Source organism: Schistocerca nitens, chromosome 4 (assembly GCF_023898315.1).
Source record: "Schistocerca nitens isolate TAMUIC-IGC-003100 chromosome 4, iqSchNite1.1, whole genome shotgun sequence".
Classification (NCBI taxonomy): Eukaryota; Metazoa; Arthropoda; class Insecta; order Orthoptera; family Acrididae; genus Schistocerca; species Schistocerca nitens.
In genome coordinates, this window is record NC_064617.1 from 546665916 (window position 1) to 546690637 (window position 24722).

Sequence of the window (24722 nt, forward strand, 5' to 3'; positions counted from 1 at the left end):
ACTATTGCCTTCTGTGGGTACTTATTACCTTTTGTTAACTATTTGCTACACAGAAAGTGCCACAATGTTCTGATGAAACAATTAAATTGTATTTTTCTCAGAACTTCTACACATATTATGATCTTATTCTGCTCTAATTTCTTTCAATACACTCTATCTGTAACCTGGCTCTAACCTAAAAAATGTGCTCCTTGATTCCGGTAATCACCAAGATTTTGTCTTTGGTGCTTGAGGGCCTCCCCCCCCCCCCCCCCCACTCTTTCACCAAGATAAGCAGCTAATCTTTCCTTCCCCCTCTATTCAGGTGCAGGCCGTGATTAATGTTTCCCCATCTCTCAGTTGCAGCCATGGGCAGGGCACAGATATGAAATTTTTTTTTCCCAGTCAAAAGCAATTCGTTCAGTTCATTGTTCACATGGCTAACAACTGTGTTAATCGAGGGTTGGTCATGTCAGTGCAAAACTTAAGTAAACCCCACAGGAGTGTGTGCTGTTGCTGCTTGCCCTGCCTCCATGTCACCTTTGATGCTAGATTCTAAGTTGCTAGCCAGGCTGTTTCCTTCTCCTCCTGCATTAAGTGCCTTATCCTCACTATCAGAATCTCTACACAAGGCCCTAATTTTCTTTATCAGCTGACTAAATTTGATGCTTGGTTTCATGGTGCTTGTGACCTGGTATTCTGTAGTTAGCTTTTCCTATAGCAATTGGCCTACACATCTCCCGTGACTGCTCCCTGTTAGCAAGACCCCTTTTTTTATGCAACTTTTCTACAACCTAGCCTTAGTCATTTCTACAAGTCTGCTGCACCCTGTTAAACTCACAGCTCAAAGGCTACAGTCCACAAAAATACCTACAGAAAAGACTTGCTAACATTTTAAATTAAATTCAATGTTTTATACTCTTTACTTTGGCCTTAGTCAGTTATTTTGCTGCCCAAATAAGAAAATTGATTTACTGCTTTTAGTGGCTCATTTCTATTTTAATTCTGTAATTATTAGCTGATTTAATTCGAATACTTTCAATTACCCTTGTTTTAATTTAGTTAATGTTCATCTTATAACCTCTTTTCAGACACTATCCATTCCATTCAACTGCTCTTCCAAGCCCTTTACCATGTCTGACAGAGTTACAATGCCATCAGCAAACTGCAAAGTTTTTATTTCTTGTCCCTTCTTTCCAAGGTTCTCCTTGACCTGCTTTAATGCTTGCCCAGTGTACAGACTGAATAAAATGAAGGACAGGCTACAGCTCTGCCATACTCTCTTCTCGACTGTCTCACTGTCATGTCTTTTGACTCTTCAAATTATAGTCACATGTAAATAACCTATCACTCCTTGTATTTTATCCCCACTACTATCTTCAGATTTTCTAAGAGTATATTGCACTGAAAAATGTCAAAAGATTTCTATATATGTGCAAATGCTACAAATGTAGGTTTAGCTTTCTCCAGTTTGTCATCTAAGATAAATCTTGGGGTCAATATTGACTTGTGTGTTCCTACAGGTTTCCAGAACTTGAACTTATCTTCCATGAGGTAACCTTGTACAAGTTTTCTCATTCTTCTGTGAATCAGCTGATGGTCAAGCATTCACACCTGTAAGCACCAGCTTTCTTTGGAACTGGAATTATTACTTTTTTTTGTGAATACTAAGGATATTTCCTGTCTCACATATCTTACATACCAGGTGGATTAGTTTTGTCAAGAGTGGCTCTCCCAAGAAAATCAATTATTCTAAGGGAATGTTGTCTACTTTAGGGACCTTCTTTAGACTTGCATCTTTCAGTGCTCATCACATTCTTCTCACAATATTGTATCTCGCATCTTATCTCCATCCATTTCCTCTTCTCTGTCCACTATAATTTGGGAGGATTATGGTTGAAATTCCCAACCAACCATCCAGATTTAGATTTTCCATGATTTACCTAAATTGCTTAAGGCAAATGCCAGGATGGTTCCACTGAAAGAGCACAGCCAGTTTCCATCCCCATCATGTCCTAATCTGAGGTTGTGCTTCATCTCTGATCTAATGACCTCATTAATGATGGGACGTTAAACACTAATCTTCCTTTGCTTTCTGCAATATTGTCTTCAGATGTTTTTTTCTTGTACCCTTCCATGTATTCCTCCTAATCTTCAGCCTTCCTTATTTTGTCTCATACTGGCTTGTCATCGGAGCTCTTGATACTCGCACAGTTGCTTCTCTTTTCTCTGAAGTTTTCTTTATTTTCACTATAGGTGGCATCTCTTTTTCCTATAGTCAAGCATTCTTGTACAGCTTTGCATTTCCTTTCTACACATACCTGTCCTGCTATTTTGCACTTCTGTTACCCAGTTTTTAGGTGTTTGTTATCTTCACTTCTTGTGTTCTTATATTTTACCCCAGCAACATTAAATTCTTGTAAAACAGTTCCTACTGGCTGATTTACCATGTAAAATATTTGTGTCCTTGCTTTCTGTAGAAGTATGAGAGATCTTGACAGCAGCAGCATAGTTTTTATGCTTGGGTCTTTTATTCAGTCATTCACTGACAAAAAAAGTTTCTCAGTTCTTATCACCTCCATCTTCCTCATTGTCTCCTCACTGTTGTGACTGTCCATGGCACCATTCTGATAGTGCATTATGTACCAGGAATGACACTTTCAGATGTATTTGCAGGATTTTTATTTTATTTTATACCCTGCACTAATTTTTTTATGCCCTCCATGACATTCATTGTTCATATGGACACTGGGCAACAATCATTATACATCTCATAGCGGATACATAAAATTGAAGTCTCATTATGGTGTGCCTTGTTTTCTGTTTATGGTATTGATGGCTGCAACACATCAACTCCTGCTTGTTGAAGTTGATTGCCACTGTCACATCCATAAGCTTGATCTATTTTGGTGCAACATTATGCTTGAAGATGTTAAAACATAACACTGATTGCAAATAAAATAAAACTAATAAATACAGTTGGAGGTTTCAACCATACTGCATAGAGATGTAGTAATGGCTGTAATCTCATGATACATCAGATGATGTGTGTACAAAGATACTGATACCTTTTTGCAGTTACTTCTTTTACATCGGCCACCTTCTTTCTCTCCTTTCTTGTGGTTCTATAGTGTACTATTGCTCCACACTCATGATTGTACCCAAAGACTGAGACTTAGAGTTTTCTTTTTGTGTTTGTTTACCTGCTGCAACTTTTTATGATACTATATACAGTTTCCATCAGTTTTTAAATATTATGTTTTATTAATGTTAATTGTAATTTACTCAAGGAATGTTTCATTAAATATTCTTGCATTAATAACTGTGTTATTAATTAATTTTTTACTATGTGTCTAATCTGGTTGAACCAACATGTAATTCTCATAAATATGTGGATATAATTATATGAGGCAGGTGACATTTGCTCCCAAAATGGATCATTCACAGTAGGAGAATGTTGTCAGTCTTGTTGGTTTATTAATTCATAGTGTTCAGCGCAGAGTGGTATAAGTGAAGGAAGCTTTGTACACATTAATCTTTCAATTACCTGTGACCTCATTTGTTTTTTAGTAGAGCCAATACACAACGGAGGGTTCCTTTTGTACATGATAAATGGTTTACCCAAAGGCAATCTACATTTGTGTTCTTAAAATCTAAGAAACAATTTTTCATCATAATGACATTTATAATACAGGTTTAATTCTTCTATTTAAGATTTATGATTTGATTAACAGAAGATGGGTTTGTTTATTTTAATTTCATTTAACCAGGTTCCATAGTGCTGATTGAGCAAAAGTTAATTGAATATGGAAAAAGTCATAGCCATTTTGTTTAGTCTCAAAAACTCATGAGAATATTTAAAAACAGAAAGGAAAGACTATAAACATTAGAAAAAGGAGACACGAATACTTCAATAATTGATACAATAAATAATATGATACAGTAAAATTGTGAATAACAGTTTTAAATTAGAATTAAATGTCCAGGGTTTATCACTCAGTTGTTTTAAAATTCTGCTGGAAACCTTTAGAATAATGCACAACTTACTGTACAATAGTTCAGCTGAGTGATTAAATTTCTGCTTGTTTTTTCAAACTAGTGTTCAGTGGGTGAATTTTTTAGTGCCTTTTGGTTGCAGCAAGAAGGTTTGATCTTTAGAACATGGGATGAGATGTTTTGATGTATTGACAGTTTTGAGTTCAAATAAACGCTGCTGCTTTGTGAATCCCCAAAATGACTTGAATCACATTCTAGAGTTTTCTTATCCTGTGGTTTATGGTGTCCCAGTGACCAGACTGTGGTGTCTGTCACTAAAGTGCAAGATATCTGTGTTGAAACTTTTTTGTGCAGGGAGTCTGCATCATAGGCAAAACATCTGTGGTTTGGAGGCTTTGCCTATATATATTCGGAAATAAGTTTTGTCCAAGTTGGCAGTTGGAGCCCATAGGTAATAAAATGCTGTCTACGAGTTACAATAAACTGATAACAGACAATAATGAAAGTGGAAATGGAATTAAATGATGGACAAAAAGAACATATACATGAGGTTCATGTTCAGATGATATTAACAAAATCATTAACCACCAATGATCACCATTCTAAATCAGTATGAAGAATCTGAAAACTGCTATTTACTGAACAAAGCTTTCAATAAGTAATGTTCACAATTCCTTGAGAATCTTGCTGCTTTTAAAATTAAAAAAATTGTCAATCTTCCTGCTTCTTTTGTAGTAATCAATAGTGTCTGTGTTTGCTGAAATTAATTTTGAATGAACTGGATGTATTTGTCAGTGTACTGTATGTATTTATAATTTATAGTTTGCCAGTTGCTTAAAATTTTCTGTACCCTATTTCTTTAAATCCCAATGCAACTTCTGTCCAACAATCAGTAAAATTAATGAAGTCATTAAAAGTATACATGACATAAATTTTCATTAACGAAGTTGTTCATATTTCCATCAAGTCTTATATAAGATTATATATTTAAACCATGTAAGACTTTTGAAGACTATGGACAGTTTTAATGCATTTGTTTCAAATCATCATCCTAGGCTTTAGATCATTCACAGTTTAGTTACTTCAAGAATGAGATTAAGTTTGTTAATGCATTCACTAAGCAAAAACATCAGTATGTCATGAACAAGATTTATAAACCAGTTTCCTTGTTTAGGTGCGATCAGTTATGGGAGCAGCCCAGAGACGGAAATTGTCATTCAAGAATGTCTCCAGTGTAGTTGTACAACTGCTACACTCCATTAAGTATTCTATGGAGGTTCCTTTCTCAAACATTGCTGTGGCCCCAGGAGATCACAAAGCCAATGCTGCAAGGAAGGTAAGGCCAGTCATTCCCAAATATTACCTGACAGCATTTAATTTTGATTCCATGTAGGATGACAAAGATTATTAATTGTAAAGTGATGTTTCGAATATTCATTGTGATCTTACAGATCACACTGTACAGTTGAAACTGGTATCTCAGAATTATTGGATTTGCTTTTCAGTTGTTCACAAAATTTAATTTTCTCCTGGGGATGTATTGCCTATATTTAGCATCAGTGACACCTTGTCTCACTGGCTAGTTGTAAGAATGTTTAAGAATTGTATTTGCTTTCAAGTTTTGTTCTGTGACAGAGGACAGTACTGGTTATACTGATTTAGAATGAACAATAGTCACGACTATTGTTGCTTACTAAAGGTGTCTGACACTCGTTACTTCAATACACTACTGTTGAACATCTACATATGAATAAAACAAGATTGGGGTTCTTAAGGGACGTATTTTAAGTACTGCAACTGACATGGTAGGTGCATAAAACAGTCTCCCTGGTAAAATATGTTGTCACATTAGTACAGTCTTGGAGATTGAATATTATCTGTATTATTTAGTTCAGTAGAGAGTATTTGTCTTAAAACGCTTTAGCCTTAGGAACAACAGCAGTTTTTGAATAGGGCATAAAAGCAGTCCCGGCTAAAAGTAAAGGAATAATTGCTAGTAGAATAGAAGTTGCATATGAAGGAACAGAGAAAATGACATAAAAAAAATTCCACACATAAAATAGACGTACACTTTAAGATTTGTCATATTATCTAGGATAATTGCTTAATCTTGCAGTATTTTGTACACTGTTTCTAGCATTAGTGCCATACTGTCAGCACTCACATTTCACATTAATTCACCATTGGTACATTGTCAGTAAACCTTACCTGACACACTCTTGAAAGAATGCCCCAGAACTTTTTAGATTAAGGTTTATGGTACACCAGAAGATACACTCTGAATCATAAGTTGTCTGTAACAGTCAAATTTTAAGTTGTTTGTGGATGAAAATCTGTTATTCACACAACACTATCAGACTTTACAGCAGTCATTATACATGATGTAGACTGTCAAGTTGTGGTGTCATTGAACAGCTGCTGCTCGTTTGTGTGGTGTGAAGCTTCTAGAAAACTAGTCCTGCTTTTAGGAGTAAACTGAGTTATAACTTCTAATTTGTAACTTTAAAAAAGCTGTAGAAGTCATTGTAGTTGATCAGTAGATGCAGAAGAGGAATTGTTGCCTACCAAAATTGAGAGTCAGTTTCACAGAGTGCAGTTTCTTGCTTCCTAATGGCAGTAATTAAGTGATTTAATTATTTATCAAAAGTGCATGGCACAAGTGATAGAAAGATTCTGCTAGCAAGTTGTTAGTGTGTTTTTTGGTTGAACAGAGATAACTGTGTGATGTTACTGGGTTTTCCTATTTTTTGCTAAATAATATACATAACAGCTTAATAAATTTCAAATTTATTTTAAATGTGTAACTGCTTGTTTGGTATGTTACACTGTTTAACAGTGTGTGGCAATATGGAATCTCTACAGGACATGAAAGTGCATGTCGTCTTGTAAGCAGTACGTCATAGTTGGGGAAGAAAGCTTTTGAGACTTGTTGGTTGCTTTTTTTTCCCACAGGACTTTATATCATACTTTCTTACATGTAACAGTTATTTCTTCAGAATCTTAAGCAACCAAGATTGAGTACAGGCTACCATAAATGTGCATGAAGTTACAAGCTATAAACTGCAATCATTATCACTGTGTTCCTCAGTTTGCAAATATAGTTTACCACTTGCCTGAGAGAGAGAGAGAGAGAGGGAGAGATAGAGATAGAGAAAGGGAACAAACACTTGTGTTGTCCCCACCCCCTTCTAATTTGTAGAAGGATGCAATAAAAAAAAGGTGGGAGGGGTCTCTGATTATTGGGTTCTGCCTTTGCTTGTGACTTCATGCATAGGTAAATGGGGATTTTATCTTTCCTTGACTTGCACTAACTTAACAAACTCTGATATGCTTTGCATTGTGAAACTGAACTATATAATTTCTTTTATCTCAGGATTCTCTACTAACACGAAAATAATTTTAAAGACAATACTAACTATACTTTCTGTAAACCAAAATTAAATCTTATTAAATAACTCATGATTAGTTTTTTGGAAAGGAATGCAGTGACAGTCTAATATAGTCTTTTTTTGTGTGATCACAAAAAGGAAGTATGCATATTTTCATATTTTTAATATATAATATTGTCACACAAAAATCAATGATAGATCAAGCGTCTATTTTTTCCTGTGATCACAAAAAACAGCATTCAGATACTTAAACAAAATTTGCAGTGTTGCCTCATTAAATTTGTAGATTCCTTGAATAGCTGTATGCTGCTATTTATTGACTAAACTGTACAATATGTTGCATAAAGTATTAGTTGCGTAAACAAAGTTTTTAGACAAACATGCTTGATGGAACTTGGGCAGCTTTTAACACAATGATTAGCGGCTGCATTTGTAGAGTAAATGGCCCACTGCCATTGGTTGTAGGTGCTAGATTTGCAGAGAGCTCTTCACGCTGACCCCTCCACAACCGGAGGTCGCCCTTTTGGGGGCACAGAAGCACTGGACCTTCGAGATATAGCCAGCAAGGTGAGGTGGGAAGGATGCCGCTTTTTTTGCTCTGAATAATACATATTTTTAGAAAATGTTGGGCACATCCTGTACATAAATAAAAAGCAAAAGTATGTTCTATACTAACAACATAACAAATAATGAAAATATGTTTTGTGCAAATAAAAGATTTCTTTTTATTTACCTGCATTCAGCATAACAAATTATACTAAAAGAACTGATCTTAACTAACAGTATTAGTAAAAATGGGAAAACCTAATTTCATTTGTTGTATAAATTTACTATTACCTTTTACCTCAGCTTTTCAGATAGTTGTGAAAAACTGAGCAATGATAACAGGATGTATCAACAAATATGAGCTGTAGATGTATATTTTACCAGTCATCTAGTGGTCAAAATTACAAAAAAATGCTAAAAAAGATATGGTTGACAATGCATAGAATTTCTCTCTTGTCTATAAGTTTTATACCACTAAATGTAGTGTATGAACTGTGTGGTGTGCGAGTAATAAGATTTACTTTACACACCCTCACATATTAAAATGTCTTACAGAATAATACTGATTTCAGTTCAGGAACAGCTGTTTATGATGATTCTAAATATTTGCAAAAATTTCCATTTGCAACACATTAACTGAAGAGTTTTTTGAGGTACTTTTCCTACAAGATTCACTGAAGGGCCTGTAAAAGCTGTGGAAAGTGGAGGATGAGGTTCCCCAAAGAACTTAATTGTTGCTATAAAGCTAGCAGTTTGTCTCTCCTCTTATGATGTGATGGCATAAACAGTTAGTCTGTAACACAGTGATACAGCGTTCCTTGAAAGTGTAGGATTTACTGCTAATATTGGGGGCGGGGGGGGGGGGGGGGGGGGAGAGAGAGAGAGAGTGTCCTTCAAATTATGGATTGTAATACTAATATATAAGTGATAATTAACTTACAGATATGTGGTTATGAATAGTTAAATATGTCCAAAGTTAACAGAAGCCAACATCAAATATGTGCTGTGGGAGACTGTATATCATGTTACCAATAAAATTTTGTTTAGGTGTTTTGATTTGGTTCTGAACTAAGCACAAGGGGACTTCAAAAATTAACTTTAACATGTTGTTCCATATAAGACCATTGCACAACAAGAGTGGTGCATTCTCAAGAGACATAACATGTTTTGCATTGCTTGCAGACACAGTTCTGCTGTGGTACAGTTAAGAGGCACATGACAGTATGCAAACAAAATGGTGCAGCAACCGGAAGTGTACCCCTACATTGAAGTACATGGGACAGTAAGTTTCTTGTGGACAAAACATCTAAACTTTATGCCGATTCACTGCAAAATTATAGCAGTATTTGGAACAAGTGCAATTTCACATCCAGCTGTAGTGAAATGGTGCAAACAACTCAATAAATACTGCAGAGACATATGTGATGCTGATGGGTAAGAAAGACCATTGACATCAAAATCCCCCCCCCCTCGCCCCCCCCTCCCCCCACGGTAGCTGAGTGGTCAGCGTGACGGACTGCCAATCTTAAGGGCCCATCTTCGATTCCCGGCTGGGTCGGAGATTTTCTCCGCTCAGGGACTGGGTGTTGTGTTGTCCTAATCATCATCATTTCATCCCCATCGACGAGCAAGTCACTGAAGTGGCATCAAATTGAGAGACTTGCACCAGGCAAGCGGTCTACCCGATGGGAGGCCCTCCTCACACACCATTATTATTATCAACCATAGACAACAGTGATCAGTTCATCGAGAATTGATTCATATCAATCATAGATTTTTCAACTATGAGTACATTTGCACAGCAGTTTCTTGAATGGCACCATGATAAGGAGTGCATTTGTATTGTTGAGTAACTTAACAATTGGTAGAATGTTCCGACCAATTTTATAGAGACTTTGTGAATATGGAAAAAATAGTGACATGTGTCTGTGTTACTTTGAAGTGTATTGCAGCCTTCATCAAAAGTTACTTGGTCTGCTATGATAATGTGTAACTTTCTTTTTTGAAGTCCACTCGTGGTAACATTATTGTGTAGAAAATGTATATAATGTCTCATAGGACTGAAAATTACAGTGGGCCACCGTTAATGGCTGTGGAAAATAATAAGATACTGAAGGAGAGAAGTGATTAGTGATTTAAAACCAAAATCAATTTACAATGAAACAAAGTGGCCAGCCAATTCTTATCTTTAGGAAGAAAAATTCCGGTACTGCCGATGACACATATAAAAGTGAAAAAAAACTAGTCCTACTTTTTTGGACAGAGAAGTGGAATGAGTATTGCAATTGACAAATAAAAGAAAATTAGAAAAAGAAATGGGTAAAAATCAGAGAGAGAGAGAGAGAGAGAGAGAGAGAGAGAGAGAGAGAGGATAAAAAAGAAGTATGTAAGGAAATACTACCAATATGATAAAACCTGGGGGGGGGGGGGGGGGGTGTTAACAGACAGAAGTAAGTTCTGGAGGATGGTAGAGGCAAATTGGTGGTGGATGGAAATATGCAAATGTCCCCTGTAATGTAGAAGGCAATCAGTTCATCAGTTCTCTGGAATGATGCTTTAGAGATTGCTCAACAACTGGATACCAGGTATAACCAAAACACTGTTCTTTTGTGTCCAGTCATGCACTCGTGCTGTTCGGTGGTGGTCGTTCCATATTAAAAGCTGCCCGTGAACACATGCTGTTTGGTATACAACATGTGTGGTCGGGGATGTCATGGTTTCACAAAGAGTTGTGTATAATAAGAGGACAATGGAGGGCAACAGAGTGTACTTTGGAAAGGACATATGAGTGAAGTGAGCAGATCTCGTTTTGGAGCCATATGCGAGACAGCCAGAATCTTGACAGGGTAATGTGTTAAGGTGTTGTAGGCCTAGTTTGTACTGAATGAAAAAGGGACAGTTGGCTCCTCAGTTTTTTGGAAGTGGGAGCTGTTTTTTGTCACAGGGTGAGAAGAAGGTACATGCAAGATATGTTTGTAGATAATAACTGTGGGGCAATTGTGGCTGAGGAAAGTCTGGGTTTGCCACTCTTGCAGACTTAAGCTCCATTAAGTACCCTCCCCCTCCCCACCCCATAAAAACTTCTGGTTTTTTGACCAACACTGTCTGTTAATTGATGTTCTCTTGAGATGAATGGGCTTTTTATTTGAGATGTAAAGTCAATTATATCTACAAATTTGCATCATTAATAAATGGTTGTGTCAATTACAGGAAAATATTTTTTAAGCATTAACAGTTAAGATGACAAAGTAACCTTAATGTGCAAATTAAATGTTGCGAAATATAATATGATACATATCTATCTATACAGGGTGATTCAAAAGTAGTAACTATAAAAACTTTATGGGTATAATCTATGCATCAAAAAAGTGTAGAATGTTAAATAAAGTTTTGTCTGAAATTGCTTTATGTCAGAGTTATGCAGTAAAGCAGGTATCATGAGAGCAGCACAAACAGTACAAAATTAATTTTTCTTGAAAAGCAATTAAATGAAGGGGCAGAATTTGAGCACTGTGCATTGACACCAGAACATGTTCAAAATGATGTCCCTGTAGATTAAGACAGTGAGTTTCTCGATGTCTTACTGCTCTCTAAATGTTGCATGCACTGTTCATCTTATACTGCACAGTTGCACACCCATTTTCATTTTTCTGCTGTAGTTCTGCTACATTCTCAGTTACTCAATACCATACATGAGGCCGGCGGAAGTGGCCGTGCGGTTCTAGGCACTGCAGTCTGGAACCGCGAGACCGCTACGGTCGCAGGTTCGAATCCTGCCTCGGGCATGGCTGTGTGTGATGTCCTTAGGTTAGTTTGGTTTAACTAGTTCTAAGTTCTAGGGGACTAATGACCTCAGAAGTTGAGTCCCATAGTGCTCAGAGCCATTTTTTGAACCATACATGAGCTCCTTGAGGAGGTCCCAAAGGTGTAAGTCCAGGGGTTAAGATTCAGAGATATGGTGGGTCAAAGCAACTGGTCCTCCATGAACTGTCCACTTATCAGGACACACAACATTGAGATAGTCTCTTGCTTCACAACCGAAATTTGTAGGTACCTATAGGTGTCAGCTCCTGTACCTTCTTCACGGGAAATGGGCGGAATTGCTGTCTCCAAAACAGGTGTCACACAGTTGATTGAGGAACCCCTATGGTGACACACATACAGTGAGTATTTATGGTTGGATCTTAAGCTGCCATTTCCAATATGTTCCCAAAGCTCTTTCCATCCAGTTGATGACAACCTAACTGTGATGCACCACAAATGCCACATTCTTTTAAAAACCTGTCCACAACTGTGAGAGTCTGATGGTTTGGTACTCTTCTGTTTGGAAACATCTCCATGTACTGTTTTATTTCTGCTCATGCATTGCCTTCTGCTGTGTCATGAAGGTGGTCTATATCCACATATTCACTGTTTGAGTCCCTAGACCATCATACCATACACAACAACTGTACTCTATGAATGACTGACAGAATGAAAGTATGTAGTTTGTCTGTTGCCGCTACAGTAAAACTGAAGTCAAGTAAACAATGGCATTTCATGGCAGAATCAACTGAGCAGTATAGAGGAGTCTACAAAGCACATCAGATGAATAGAACATGCCAAAAGCCCGTAATGGTCCATAATGTACACCTACCTCAAATATTATGTGTTGTAACCTGAAAATAAAGCAATTACAGAAAAAAAACTGTATTTAACATTTTACTCCTCTTTTTATGCACCCATTACACCCATTAAGTGTGGATAGTTATTTTGAATCAGCATGTATAAGGTTTCATCACTATTCCAGAGTGGAAGAGCTGAGCAGGCATGTGGAAAGAGCTTTCAAACAAAATACGAGTATGTCCATGCGCACACACATGCACATGAACACACACACTTTAAAACTTATTATATCAGTCTGTTGGTTTTTTTTCCCCCACAGTATTTGCCCAATGTATGTTGGTAACCAAACCTTTCATTGAAGAATAATAGTGTATACATGTTGCAGAACAAGGTAACAGAGAAGTTCAAAAGACCATTCAAGAAACGGCATTCTAGTGTGTATCATCAACCATCAAATCGTGTAAATAAGTATTTGGCACAAGCTATTGATGCACGGAGTGTTGACAGAGAAAAGTCTACCCATGTCAACCTTGCAACATTGTGCTTCAAAGATAGGGAGAAAGAGAATCAGGTAAGTTTTATGTTATTATTATTATTATTATTATTATTATTATTATTATTATTATAATACAGCATTTAAGTCTTTTGTCTTTGGTTTACTTATAGTGCTGGGGACTAAATACCAAATATTTAAATCTGAAGTCACTCCTTAATTTGGACAATCAGAATAATAAATGCTGGAAACATCACAATTAAACCTAAACTACGGGGTGTTCAAAAAGTCTCTCCGCAGTGCCATATGATTGTTAGCCGCGCATGCCCTATGGTGCAGGAATATACTGAAATGAAACTCAGCTAAATACAAGTTGGGAATTTATTGAATATTCATTTTTACTTACAAATTTTCACATTAAATGTTGAAAGTGTCCCCTGTATTGTTGAATACACAGTTCAATTCCTCTGATCATGTTTCCAAACACAAGCTGTAACATTTCTTCTGTAACAGAAGCAGCGAAAGTGGATATTGCAGTTTTCAATTCATCGATGGATTTTGGGCGGTCAGGTGGTGGTAGGTCAGGCGATCATAGAGGCCAAAGTCCCTGTGAAATTATGCGATCACCAAAAACATCAGCAAGCAGTGACACTGAAACGTGAGCTGTATGCACGGTTGCACCATCTGGTTGAAAATAACTGTTCAGTATTTCACTAAACATAAGTTCTCCTATGAATAAGTACAGAATATCACTGCAGTATCGTTGTGCATTTATTGTTTAGTTGAAAAACCCAGGCAGGTGAACAATCATATGACATGCGCAGCTAACAATCATACGGCACTGTGGAGAAACTTTTTGAAAACCCCGTATTTATAACACAGGAACTTGCTCTTGATCACAAATGAATGCAAGCATATAACTTTTTTCTCCTTTGCTTAGCTCTCAGGTTACTATCTTAACTACTGACAGTCACACCATTCTGGTCGACACACTCGTCTCAACAGTCACTTGCCAACTGCCTCTACTCAACACCACAAGAACCACAGACCCCTAAAAGATAAAGATACCATGCATTCCCCCACTAAATTTTCTTTTCAAATTTACAAGAAAATCTGGAAAATAAAAGATAAAAAAATTTAGGGCATGGAAATTGCAGTTGCATAACTGAACACAATATTACTAATTTACCCAGCAATCACTCACTATTATGACAACATTACTACCAACAAATTTATCATATAACACCCTAAAAGATGCCATCCTACATGCAAAATTTAATTTAAATGTAGCATTATCTAATAAACAAGAGGTGGAGGAGGGAGGGGAGGAGGAATTAACTATTGAGTGAGATAATCTGACGTGAAACGTTATTCCAATAATAATTTAGTTTGCAATTTTGCCAAATAAAGACACGGTTGTAGATATATATATATATATATTTAAAAAATACCATTACCAGTTTCAAATTTTTCACAATTAATCACTAGATGGTTCTTAATGCTTTCATTTCCTTTCAGTTGCCCTAGGATAAACTCTTATTTCTCAACTACAAATTTGTAACCAAATGGGTGCGCTACGTATTTGTGTTGGAATGCAACTTTTATGAAATGTCCATCTGGCATATTTGTTTTTGCAGTTTTCTTACAAAGAAATAGTTTCTCAAGTATTTTCAGAGTTGCAGACATTTCACTGCATTGGTAAACCACTTTCATTAGGTCACAAAAATTTTTTTTCAGTGTGCACCATTTATTTTGATTTACTACATACGAAAACAAATAATTCAGTTGCACAAATATATCAGCTCATTATATTGAAAATTTTCATTTACCATATCTTCTAAATCTTCGAAATGGCATCATGTTGAGTCTGGGTTGTCAGTAGCTTTTCATTTTTACATGCTCCACATGGACAATATTACTCTTAATTGTCTACCAAAAGAGAACAGAAGGGAAATTAACAAAAAAAAGAATTGAAATGCACATCTCACTACACTACCATTAACATACAGAAGCACTCTATCTTGTTGGTGAGTTGATACATATCTCATAGTTAAAATTAAAATTTAAAACAGTGTTGATCGCAATCTTGTTAAAATATTTTTTTATTGGAGTGAGTGACCGGCTTCGACTCTATGAAATAGTCATCTTCAGACTCCAGAGCAGTGGATGGACACTGCTAGATGAGTTCCGTCAACCCTCGATGCTCGTATAACTGCTCAGTACCAAATATTTAAATCTGAAGTCACTCCTTACTTCGGACAATCAGAATAATAAATGCTGGAAACATCACAATTAAGCCTAAACTATGAGGTGTTCAAAAAGTCTCTCCGCAGTGTGTAGCAGTATTTGTTTGTAATAAGTATTTTGCTGTGCATGTGCAGTAGAGTATACTGTGAGATTTTAGTGAAAGAGGAATGAGTGTGGGAGGTGAAGTGCTACTTGGTTTTGCATTAATCTGAATCAATAAAAGTGTGTTCCAACTGATACAATGCACATAGCCATTTCCAAAACTGTGTCAGTTCTGTGCCTGCTCCTCGTGCCCTTCTGTTATGAAGAAAACAGTGAAAGTAAATCACATGAAGATGTAAGACAGGAAAGAACCTTCAAATCTTCGCATTCCATTCCTCTGAAAACTTCTTAAGCAGATTTAGTTCCCATTCTGTCTTCCGTGATTCAGACTCTTACACAGCTGGACTAGAAGCAGCTATTGGTGAAAGCTGCAGTGATGATGATGATGATGCTGCTTGTCTGACACAGGCCTCGGAGGATTGGGTGGATCTAGAGACCATATGTTCTTTGCATAGGCAGTTGGATGATGATGCAAATGGGAATGTAGATCTCTCTGAAACAGATGAGTTTTTGAGAGAAGAATTGAACGGAGGCAACATGCATTCCATCGCAATAATGACAAGCATATCCCTGTGAAGGAATTATGGGAAGCCTGGATTCACTCTGAAGTTCATAACTGGACTGCAGAGCAAACTGCTGAGTGGTTAGCAACAAATGTTGAGTTACCACAGTACCATTCCGACATTTAATGTGAACAGAGTTACAGGAGCAGCACTGCCACATAACATGCATTACTTAAGCAATGTTCTGGGAAATAAGATCCCATTCACAAACAGAAAATTGCACTAAAAGCTATGGATGTTGTACTGCTTGACACACTGAAAGATTACAGCCATGGAACAAAGGACATCATCCTCGTAACTCTTTTACTTGGAGCACTTATTGGATGTTATTATGCATATCATCAAAATAAAAACTCTAAGAAACTTCTAAGACGCATGATGAATGACGTGGAGAGTCTCCATAAGGCAGAACTTGCATTGGATAAATTACAGAAAGAGCTTGAGCAAGCTAGGTTCGAATGGGATTGTGTGATGACAGAGAAGCAGAATTTGGAAAAACAACTACTAGAACAAGGTTGTGATAATGCTGAGATGAGGACATCTTACTCTGATCTTGAGGTTTCACAACTCAAAGCTGAAATTGAGATGTTGTGTAGGGAGCTTCAGAGAGCAGAAGGTGAATTAGAAGATCGTTGTTGGTCACCTCCAGTAGGTTACAGCAATGGTTACAACTTACTCATGAAATAGAAAATAAGGCTAATATTAAGAAAAAGCTTTCAGTGGAGAAGCAACTTCAGCAAGGAAGAGAAGCTTAGAAAGAAAAGATCAAATTTGGTAGGTGCTTTTGTATCAACTCACGGGAAGTCTATAGATGATGTTGCTCGAAGCATTGTGGAAGCAAGGACTGCCTTAAATGAAGTTACACAGGAGCTGAAAGAATGTGTCCACCGTTGGAAGCAAATTGAGCTGCTATTTGGTTTTAATAATATCAATAATTGTGGTCTCTAGTACCTGGAAAATGTTTTATATTGAGGAACAGCAAATGGAAAAGGAGGGCCATGTACATTTTACCATAGGCACTGACAGTTGACCAGAAGAACATACAAGTTGAAGTAAATCAAGATCCTCAGTGATGCGATCTTACAGCCAGGATACCAGTGTGTTCATTGGTGACAGAGAGGGTTCAACTGGTGCCATTTCACAGTCAGAAACATGCCTTGACTCACCGGGAGCACACAGAAAGATATTTACTTCAACAAAGAGGCAGTCAAGAGATCAACTTGGATCCAATAGAAAATATAATCCTCAGGACATTTATAAATACGTTTTGTCACAAGAAAGTGTGAATAGAGACCAGATAACATCAAGGGTGAACACTACAAGGGAAACTACAAAAAAGCCGACGCCATCCTTAGATGATGAAACCTACTCCACAGACTCAAATTCTACACCCGGGGATGACAATCGTCGTAAAAAGCACAAGCCATTTTTTTTTCTCTACTTGTAAGCTTAAGCGCAGAATGACCTGAAGATATTTAACAAACAAAACCAATTTTATGTTGTTTATTATAAAGAAACATGAAAAGGAAGACAGACTCAGTTCATATTTGGGAACTGTGTCCACATTTCTTCAGTTAGAGGATATAGGAGAACATAATCCTCTCAGTTGTACCAGCGTTGAACTTTTTGAGCTCCGGCTGTTTATGAGAGGTAAAAGATGTGTGCTTTAATTATTTATGGTGCTGTACACTATAACAATTATACTGGAAACTGGTTTTTCAGGTATATTCTATTTAATTTCCTGAGAAGGAAAGTTCCTACTCACCATATAGCGGAGATGCTGAGTCGCGATAGGCACCATAAAAAGACCACCGACAAACAGTGGCCAAGAAACAAGTGGACCACCCTGTTGCTGAACATGCTGCAGCTTCTCTCCTGCCCTCCGTCTAAACTGCAACACTTGACTGTCCGCCACTCCAACCATAGTATCCCTCCCCTTCCCTGCCCCAGCCTTCTCCTTACCCCCACCCAGTCGCCACTCCCATCATGCACTGGTGCTGCTGTTTGCAGTGTGGTCTCAGCTCTCTGAGACTGCAGATGTATGTGCATGTTCTGTGTGTGTGTGTGTGTGTGTGTGTGTGTGTGTGTGTGTGTGTGTGTGTGTGTGTACTGCTGACAAAGGCCTTAATGGCCGAAGCTTTAATTGTGTGAATCTTTTTATTGTGCCTATCGCGACTCAGCATCTCGGCTATATGGTGAGTAGCAACTTTCCTTCTCTGGTATTGTTACATTCTGTCATGGATTTTCCATTGTTTGCTATTTAATTTCCTGTCTGACAAAACCTAAATTTCTTCCTGGCTACACAATTAATTTAATAATCTTACAAGGTACTACAATTTTGTTTTCAATATACAGTAATAATGTAATCTACAAACAATTGCAATATTTACAAATAAATTTGCACCACAACAAAAAATACTTGCAGTCGGTTTTTATAAAACTTCCTTTATTGATGAGCAGTTACAAGAGTGTTGAGGGTTGACGGAACTCGTCTATCAGTTTCCATCCACCGCTCTGGAGTCAGAAGATGACTCTTTCATAGAGTCGAAACTGGTCACTCACTCCAATAAAAAATATTTTAACAAGATTGCGATCAAGACTGTTTTAAATTTTAACTACTTTTAAGATCGCTGACTATGTTTTCAAAAATCTTACATATCTCATAGTCTGTGATGGTTGGGGGGTAACACATTGCACTCCCACAGAACAGCACACATGGTTCTCTTGCTGAACATAGCAGCTGGCCTTATGTGTGCTTTTAGGGGTAAGTGCTCTCTCCTACACCAGCTGTGTGACAGCCAATGGGTCATCTTGCTTGCACAGAGTCCTGCCTGATGACTCAGTGTCTGCCCAATGCATGGGAGTGAGCAGATTTGTTCTGTTTCTGCTCATTGTTGATGGGTGGATTTGGCTCATCTCTCTGCTTTGTAGAAGGGGACAACCCTACCCTGCACCTGTGCAGATTGTTACTCATCCTTGCTGCTGCTGTTGGCATCAGCTCTTGACGTGTTCAAGATCTGAATTAAGCATCAGATACAAGCACAACCACTCATACAATCCCTTTTGCTCTCCCACTGCTGACTGATTAATTTTCTTTCATTGCAGTAACATTTTGAAAATTTATGTAGTCATTTACACACTTAAAGTTTTTAAGAGAACTGTCACCCCAGTGTAATGAGGCTCATAGTTTTCATTTTTCCATTCCTTTTTGTACTGTATAGTATGTTCTGTCTCTTTTTGTTTGGTTCACTTTGTATGTTTTTGAGATAGTTCTGAATTTTCTGCCATGTCCTGCTTTCCCATCTTAATCTTGCTTCATTCTTCTTTCATCACTGTAAATTTCTTTGTCTGGTATTTGGATCTGTTTATTAGCATACACTTTATTTCATTTTGAGTTTCTTTTAAGCAGTCTCCTTCCAAGAATGCAGGCTCAGAATTAGAGTAGCTGTTTGCTGTCATTTTTGTGGGCATGGAGTCTTCCATCAGTTTTGTGAATGTAGTGTTGGTGTTTTCCTTTCCTGTACAACCAGTAAGCTAACCTCCTTTTAACTTTTAAGAAATGTGGTTGGACTGATTACATGTAGTGGAGCAGGACTGATTACACCTACTGGATCAAATTTGCTGATATCACTTAACCTGCAAGTGACATTCTATTACTACTGTTTCACTGTGTTCAGTACTGGACACTGTTGCTAACTCCCTTTTGATGTATTCTTACCATCTGCTTTGATTCTGCTGAGTGTCTTTTGTGACTTTGTTCTCGACTGTTACAACTTGGATTGCATAGTCCATCACACCTTCTGTTTGTCCTTGTTACTGCCTCCTCAGTTTTGGTTACGTTCCTATACATTGCTTATGTGTTGCTCTTTTGTTTTGAATTTTCTTCATTATCCAAAACTGTACTTGGTTCAGAGTTCTTCACTGATCATTGGAACTGTTTCAGTCTGGTCTGGTCTTAGAAGTTCAGTGTCGAATTTGGAAACCCTTGCTTTGGTATCTTCTGTCCTCTTCTGCTGCTCTTTTTTTCTGTCATGCTTCTGTTCTTCCATTTTTCTTAGCCACTGAGCTTCTCATTCTTTTCTGCTTTCTTCTGACTCACCAGATCAATAAATATTCTGTAAGTTTTCTTAGTATCTGTAACACTGGATATTCCTCCTGTTTCTCGATTAATTCTTCTCTCAACCAATGTTCCTCCATCTCTCTCTTCTCCTTGAACTCCTGTTTTCTCCAAAACTATTCACATTGTGCTTCCCTTAATTCACTAAGTGTAATTTATTCCTTTTGTGGCCCTTCATGCAGCTGTGAACTAGACACTCTGCTGTATGTAATACTGGCTCCCATTTTGATTTCACTGCCTTACAAAAATCCTGAATCCTTAGATTTGTCTCCTTTCCCATTATATTCACCTCCTGGTTGTCATTCACCTGTTCATATATTTCTTCTGTTTTGGGCATATTCATAATTTCTGATGGTACTAATCTGACAGTCACTCCTTAGCTTTGATAAAGACATAAAATAAAGTTCCAGCACAGTTCACCCTGGAGCATTACATGCTATCGTGCACACCAGAAAATAAGGCTGCTCTGGTCAAATATTGTACTGTAGCAATTGTACATAAACTGTGTCACTGCACTTTGCGACATTTACTTTCCCTTGTCTTGACTTGTGGTGTTCTCTGCAAAATTGAAGGCGTCTCCCACCTATTCTTGTAATTTCTTCTGTTGTTCAGCCTTGTAAATACATTCCATTTATTCAATTCACCGTTCATTAAACATTCTGTTCTGGCCACATAGTTTGCTATGCTGGATCCTACTTGCCATTCAGCAAAGGATATCCACACTCCTATTGTTGGCACAAACTACCATTTATTTCACAATTATTATTATTATTATTATTATTATTATTATTTATTTTAAATATCACACACTCAGTTTTTTTCTGTCCCACCTACATTTTTAAACAAAGATTGTGAGTCACTGATCACTGTGTGCAAGGTATTGTGGCGGGAGAGTGCATACCAAATATTTAAATATTGAGCCACTCTTTGCTTTGGACATTTGGAGCAATAAATGCTTCTGACACCACAATTAAGTCAAAACTATTTATAGCACAGAAACTTGTTCTTGACTGCAAATGAATCCAAGCATATACATTTTCTTCTCCTTTGGTTAGCTGTCAGATTACTGCCTTAAATTCTAACACTCGCACCATTCTGGTTGACACACTAGTCTCAAGAACCATTCACCAAATGCCTCTACTCAACCCCATATAGACCAAAGCCCCCGAAATGCAAGGATACCTTGCAATAGCGTGAATTCCTCAGCATGCTTCAAGTGCATTTCTTTTCAGTAGGCTACCTGTTAATTTCATATTGGCCCATGCCTGTTAATAGTAACATATTCACTGTGAGCTATGCATATTTGAATTACACCAAGTTTGTACGCTATTTCTATATCCATTCATAACCACAGTGAATCACTTTCAAACAAAATCATAAAATTTATGTTATAGGAGACAGAGATATAGGTAATTCTTACACAAAATGTTTTGTGATAGGAAGGCAAACGTAGATGATTGTTAACACAAAGAATAGCAGTTACTGAGAAATAGTTTGGCTGGCATAACTTATATGTATTCCACTAGGCCCCCACTGCCTTACTCATATTCACTAGCCATCTGTATGTCAATCAGGTGCGTGGGTGGAGTTTCTGAGGAGTTCTGTATAGCACATGTCATGGACATAGTTAGGTCTTTTGATAAGTAGTCTAGTTGAAGATGCTTGTCAGCACCATGAAATGATGAGACTTCATATATATGCAGTGAATGTGTTACTACAGAAATAAAAGTTGTAATACATATATCAGTTTATACAGAGTATCCCATCTAATAATTTGTTATATATGAATGACGTTTTTGTTAACTGATAGATCTAAATTTCCATAAAATTCTGTTGAGTTGTTGATTGTCTCTTATCTTAGAACACACAAATGTTTCAGTGGAAGTGTAGGCTCGTTTTGCAATGTGCCATGATAAACAACTCAGAAGAATTGTATAGAAACTGACACTGGTCACAGCAAGAAACCCACACCTATGAAGTTAGAAGTTTTTTGATGAATCATTAATAATTGTTACTGCTTTTAGTCCTAAGATATTGGAGCAGCTTCTGTTTTTGATAATGAGAGGGTTGTACTTTTTATAGTTTGCATACTATAGCACTTGAAGATAAAATATACTCATTTCATGATTGTTTATGTTTTCACTGCATGTTTTTGCAAAAGAAGCTAGCCAGTTTTGTTGGACAGAAGGGGCAAAGGTAGCAGCACAGTACTAACTGTGTAACGCATAACCATGTGTTAAAGATTTTGTAGGCATTTTTATGGAAAGCTCCACAGAAAGCAGTAAAAGGTTTAAATATAAGCATTCAAATGTCTTTATAAAATCAAAGGCATTTCATACTCACAGTAGGCAAAGAAATTTAGAATATTTTTATATATCAAAATACTCATCCATATGCTTACAGTCACTTTTTTAAAACTTTGTTTTGACATCTTTAACCATTTTTACAATATTACAGGTGTTCGCATTATATGCAAATGTATTATCAGGTCTTAGGACTAAAACCTATCATAATAAAGAAGTATTTGTCAGTATTTTAAAAATAGAAACTCCAGGAAGGAATATCAGCATTGTAGGATAAGATAATTTGCTATTTGCCATAAAGATAACAATTAAATTGCTGACTGGCACAATTAAAAGATACTTACACATAAACTTTCGACCACAGCCCTCACCAGATAAACAGAAACACACACCATTCAGTCTCACAAAGAACCACACCTCACACACACGTGACTGTCAACTCCAGAACCTGGCCGAGAATTTCACTTCCTTGTGGTTCTCTTAATATATCATTATTACATCATGGATTGAGTTGGGAAGAAAGATAGAGCAGGAGTAGATTGAGACTGTAGGGAGGAGGTTATGATAGGTGACTGGACAGGAGCTAGTAGATATCGACGACAGGTTTACCCTTCTTTTTTATGTAATCCACATAACTTGATATTTGCAGGAGAATCCATATGGCATGGTTGTTCTCAGCAGTGTGTTCAGTTACTGGGTGGTCAACTCTATTTGGCTACAGTTTGGGCTGAGCAAGGTGGTGCAATGATTAGCACACCAGATTTGCATTCAGCAGGATGACAGCTCAAACCATGCCTGGCATCCAGATTTAGGTTTTCCATGATTTCCCTAAATCACGCCAGGTAAAGTTAAGAACGGTTCCTTTGTAAGGGCGTGGTGATTTCCTCCTCCATCTTTGACACAATCTGAGCTTGTGTTCCATCTCTAATGACCTTGATGTCAATGGTACGTTAAACACAATCTTCCTTCTCTTGGCTACCATTTGGCGATGGTAATTCATTTGGGTGTTCAACTTGTTGATTCTCATGTCCGCTTAAAATTATGTGCAGAAATTACTGTTGAGTTTGTATAAAATATGACTACTTTCACAAGTAGCTCTGTATCTTTATAGAACAGGATAGGCCCGTGACTGGACTGGGAACTGATATCCTGGGAGGAGACATTGGGCAGGTCTTGCACTGTGGTGTGACTGATATGTCAAGGAGTTTGGAGTAGGTATGGAGTAGGATATTATATAAATTGGGTAGCCAGTAGAATACCATCAGGGGGGGGGGGGCAATAAAAATGGTTGTGTATAGGATGTTCCTGACTTATGGGCACAATGATAAGTAACTGTAGCCCTGTGAAGGGTATGGCAGCTTCTCTGTCAACCCTGTAAGAGCAACATGCCTAGGTTGGTCATTAGACATTTTTTTTCTAACAATATGCTCTGAACTGTCAAATCTGTTTTTCATTTTTAACACACTGCTTTTTCTTTGAATAAACATTAAACCTGTAATTTGAACTGTTGTATTTGCTGAAGTTCGTGAAACTTTATGGGTTCTGCTCACATTCCCTAGTACCACGAAGATGCAGATGTGGGATTCAGCAGTTCGCTAGCCTGCTCCCTGGTGCTGTTACTGCTGCTGGGAGGTCTGCAGGCTGTAGTGCTGCCACAGACCATCATTCTGCTGCTGCTCTTCCTCACAGCATTCGTGTGGGTTGCGGTTGTACTCATGCTGTTACTTGCCGTGCGCCTTCGCTGGATCCTCTGGGATATCTCACAGAGCTTCACACTGCGTCTCGCCATTACAGTCTTCACCATTGTGTTGCTGTACACTGTTGCCCAAGTCAATGTTGTGAGTATCTGCAGGCTACCTGGTACTGTTTATAAAATTTATTTTATTAACTTCAGTGTATTTTCTCATCCTTCCATTTTTGCAGGATCTTGATTTTTTTATTTTTGTAAGAAAGTGACATAAAGGTGTTTCCTGGTGTGTGAAGATGAGTAGAAATGATTGACTTTGAATATTTCTCCACTTTATCATTTTTTGAGGCTGAGAATTGAGAAATTGATGTAGATTTTTTTTCTTTTTGCAACCACCATGTGATTCATTGTGATTAAATTGTTTCATAGACAACATTATTGATTGTTTTTCTCTAAACATACATGAGATAGTGCTAAAGACACTGCAGTGATTTGGGGTAATCACACTAAAAGATTAAACTCTATGACATGCATTATATTATTTAATCAGAAATGCTGTATTACACCTGTCCAGTCAGATTAAGTTGTCATTTTTCTTATGTAATATACATTGTAATAAAAACTGCACTGCTCGTAGAAGAAAAAAGTGAAAGTTCCAGTAGTGCTGGTAGTTCCATTAGTTTCACACTGTTATG

General features: G+C 37.3%; 1 protein-coding gene across 1 annotated transcript in view; it reads left to right on the forward strand.

Annotated features, from left to right (window-relative positions):
- LOC126252611 (Ca(2+)/calmodulin-responsive adenylate cyclase) overlaps positions 1–24722 on the forward strand; it is a 370372-nt gene that overhangs the window by 198878 nt on the left and 146772 nt on the right. The window contains exons 11-14 of the mRNA XM_049953514.1: positions 5150–5311; positions 7830–7931; positions 12901–13086; positions 23900–24178. Of these exons, the coding sequence (XP_049809471.1) occupies positions 5150–5311; positions 7830–7931; positions 12901–13086; positions 23900–24178 (729 nt within the window). The remainder of the gene's footprint in view (positions 1–5149; positions 5312–7829; positions 7932–12900; positions 13087–23899; positions 24179–24722) is intronic.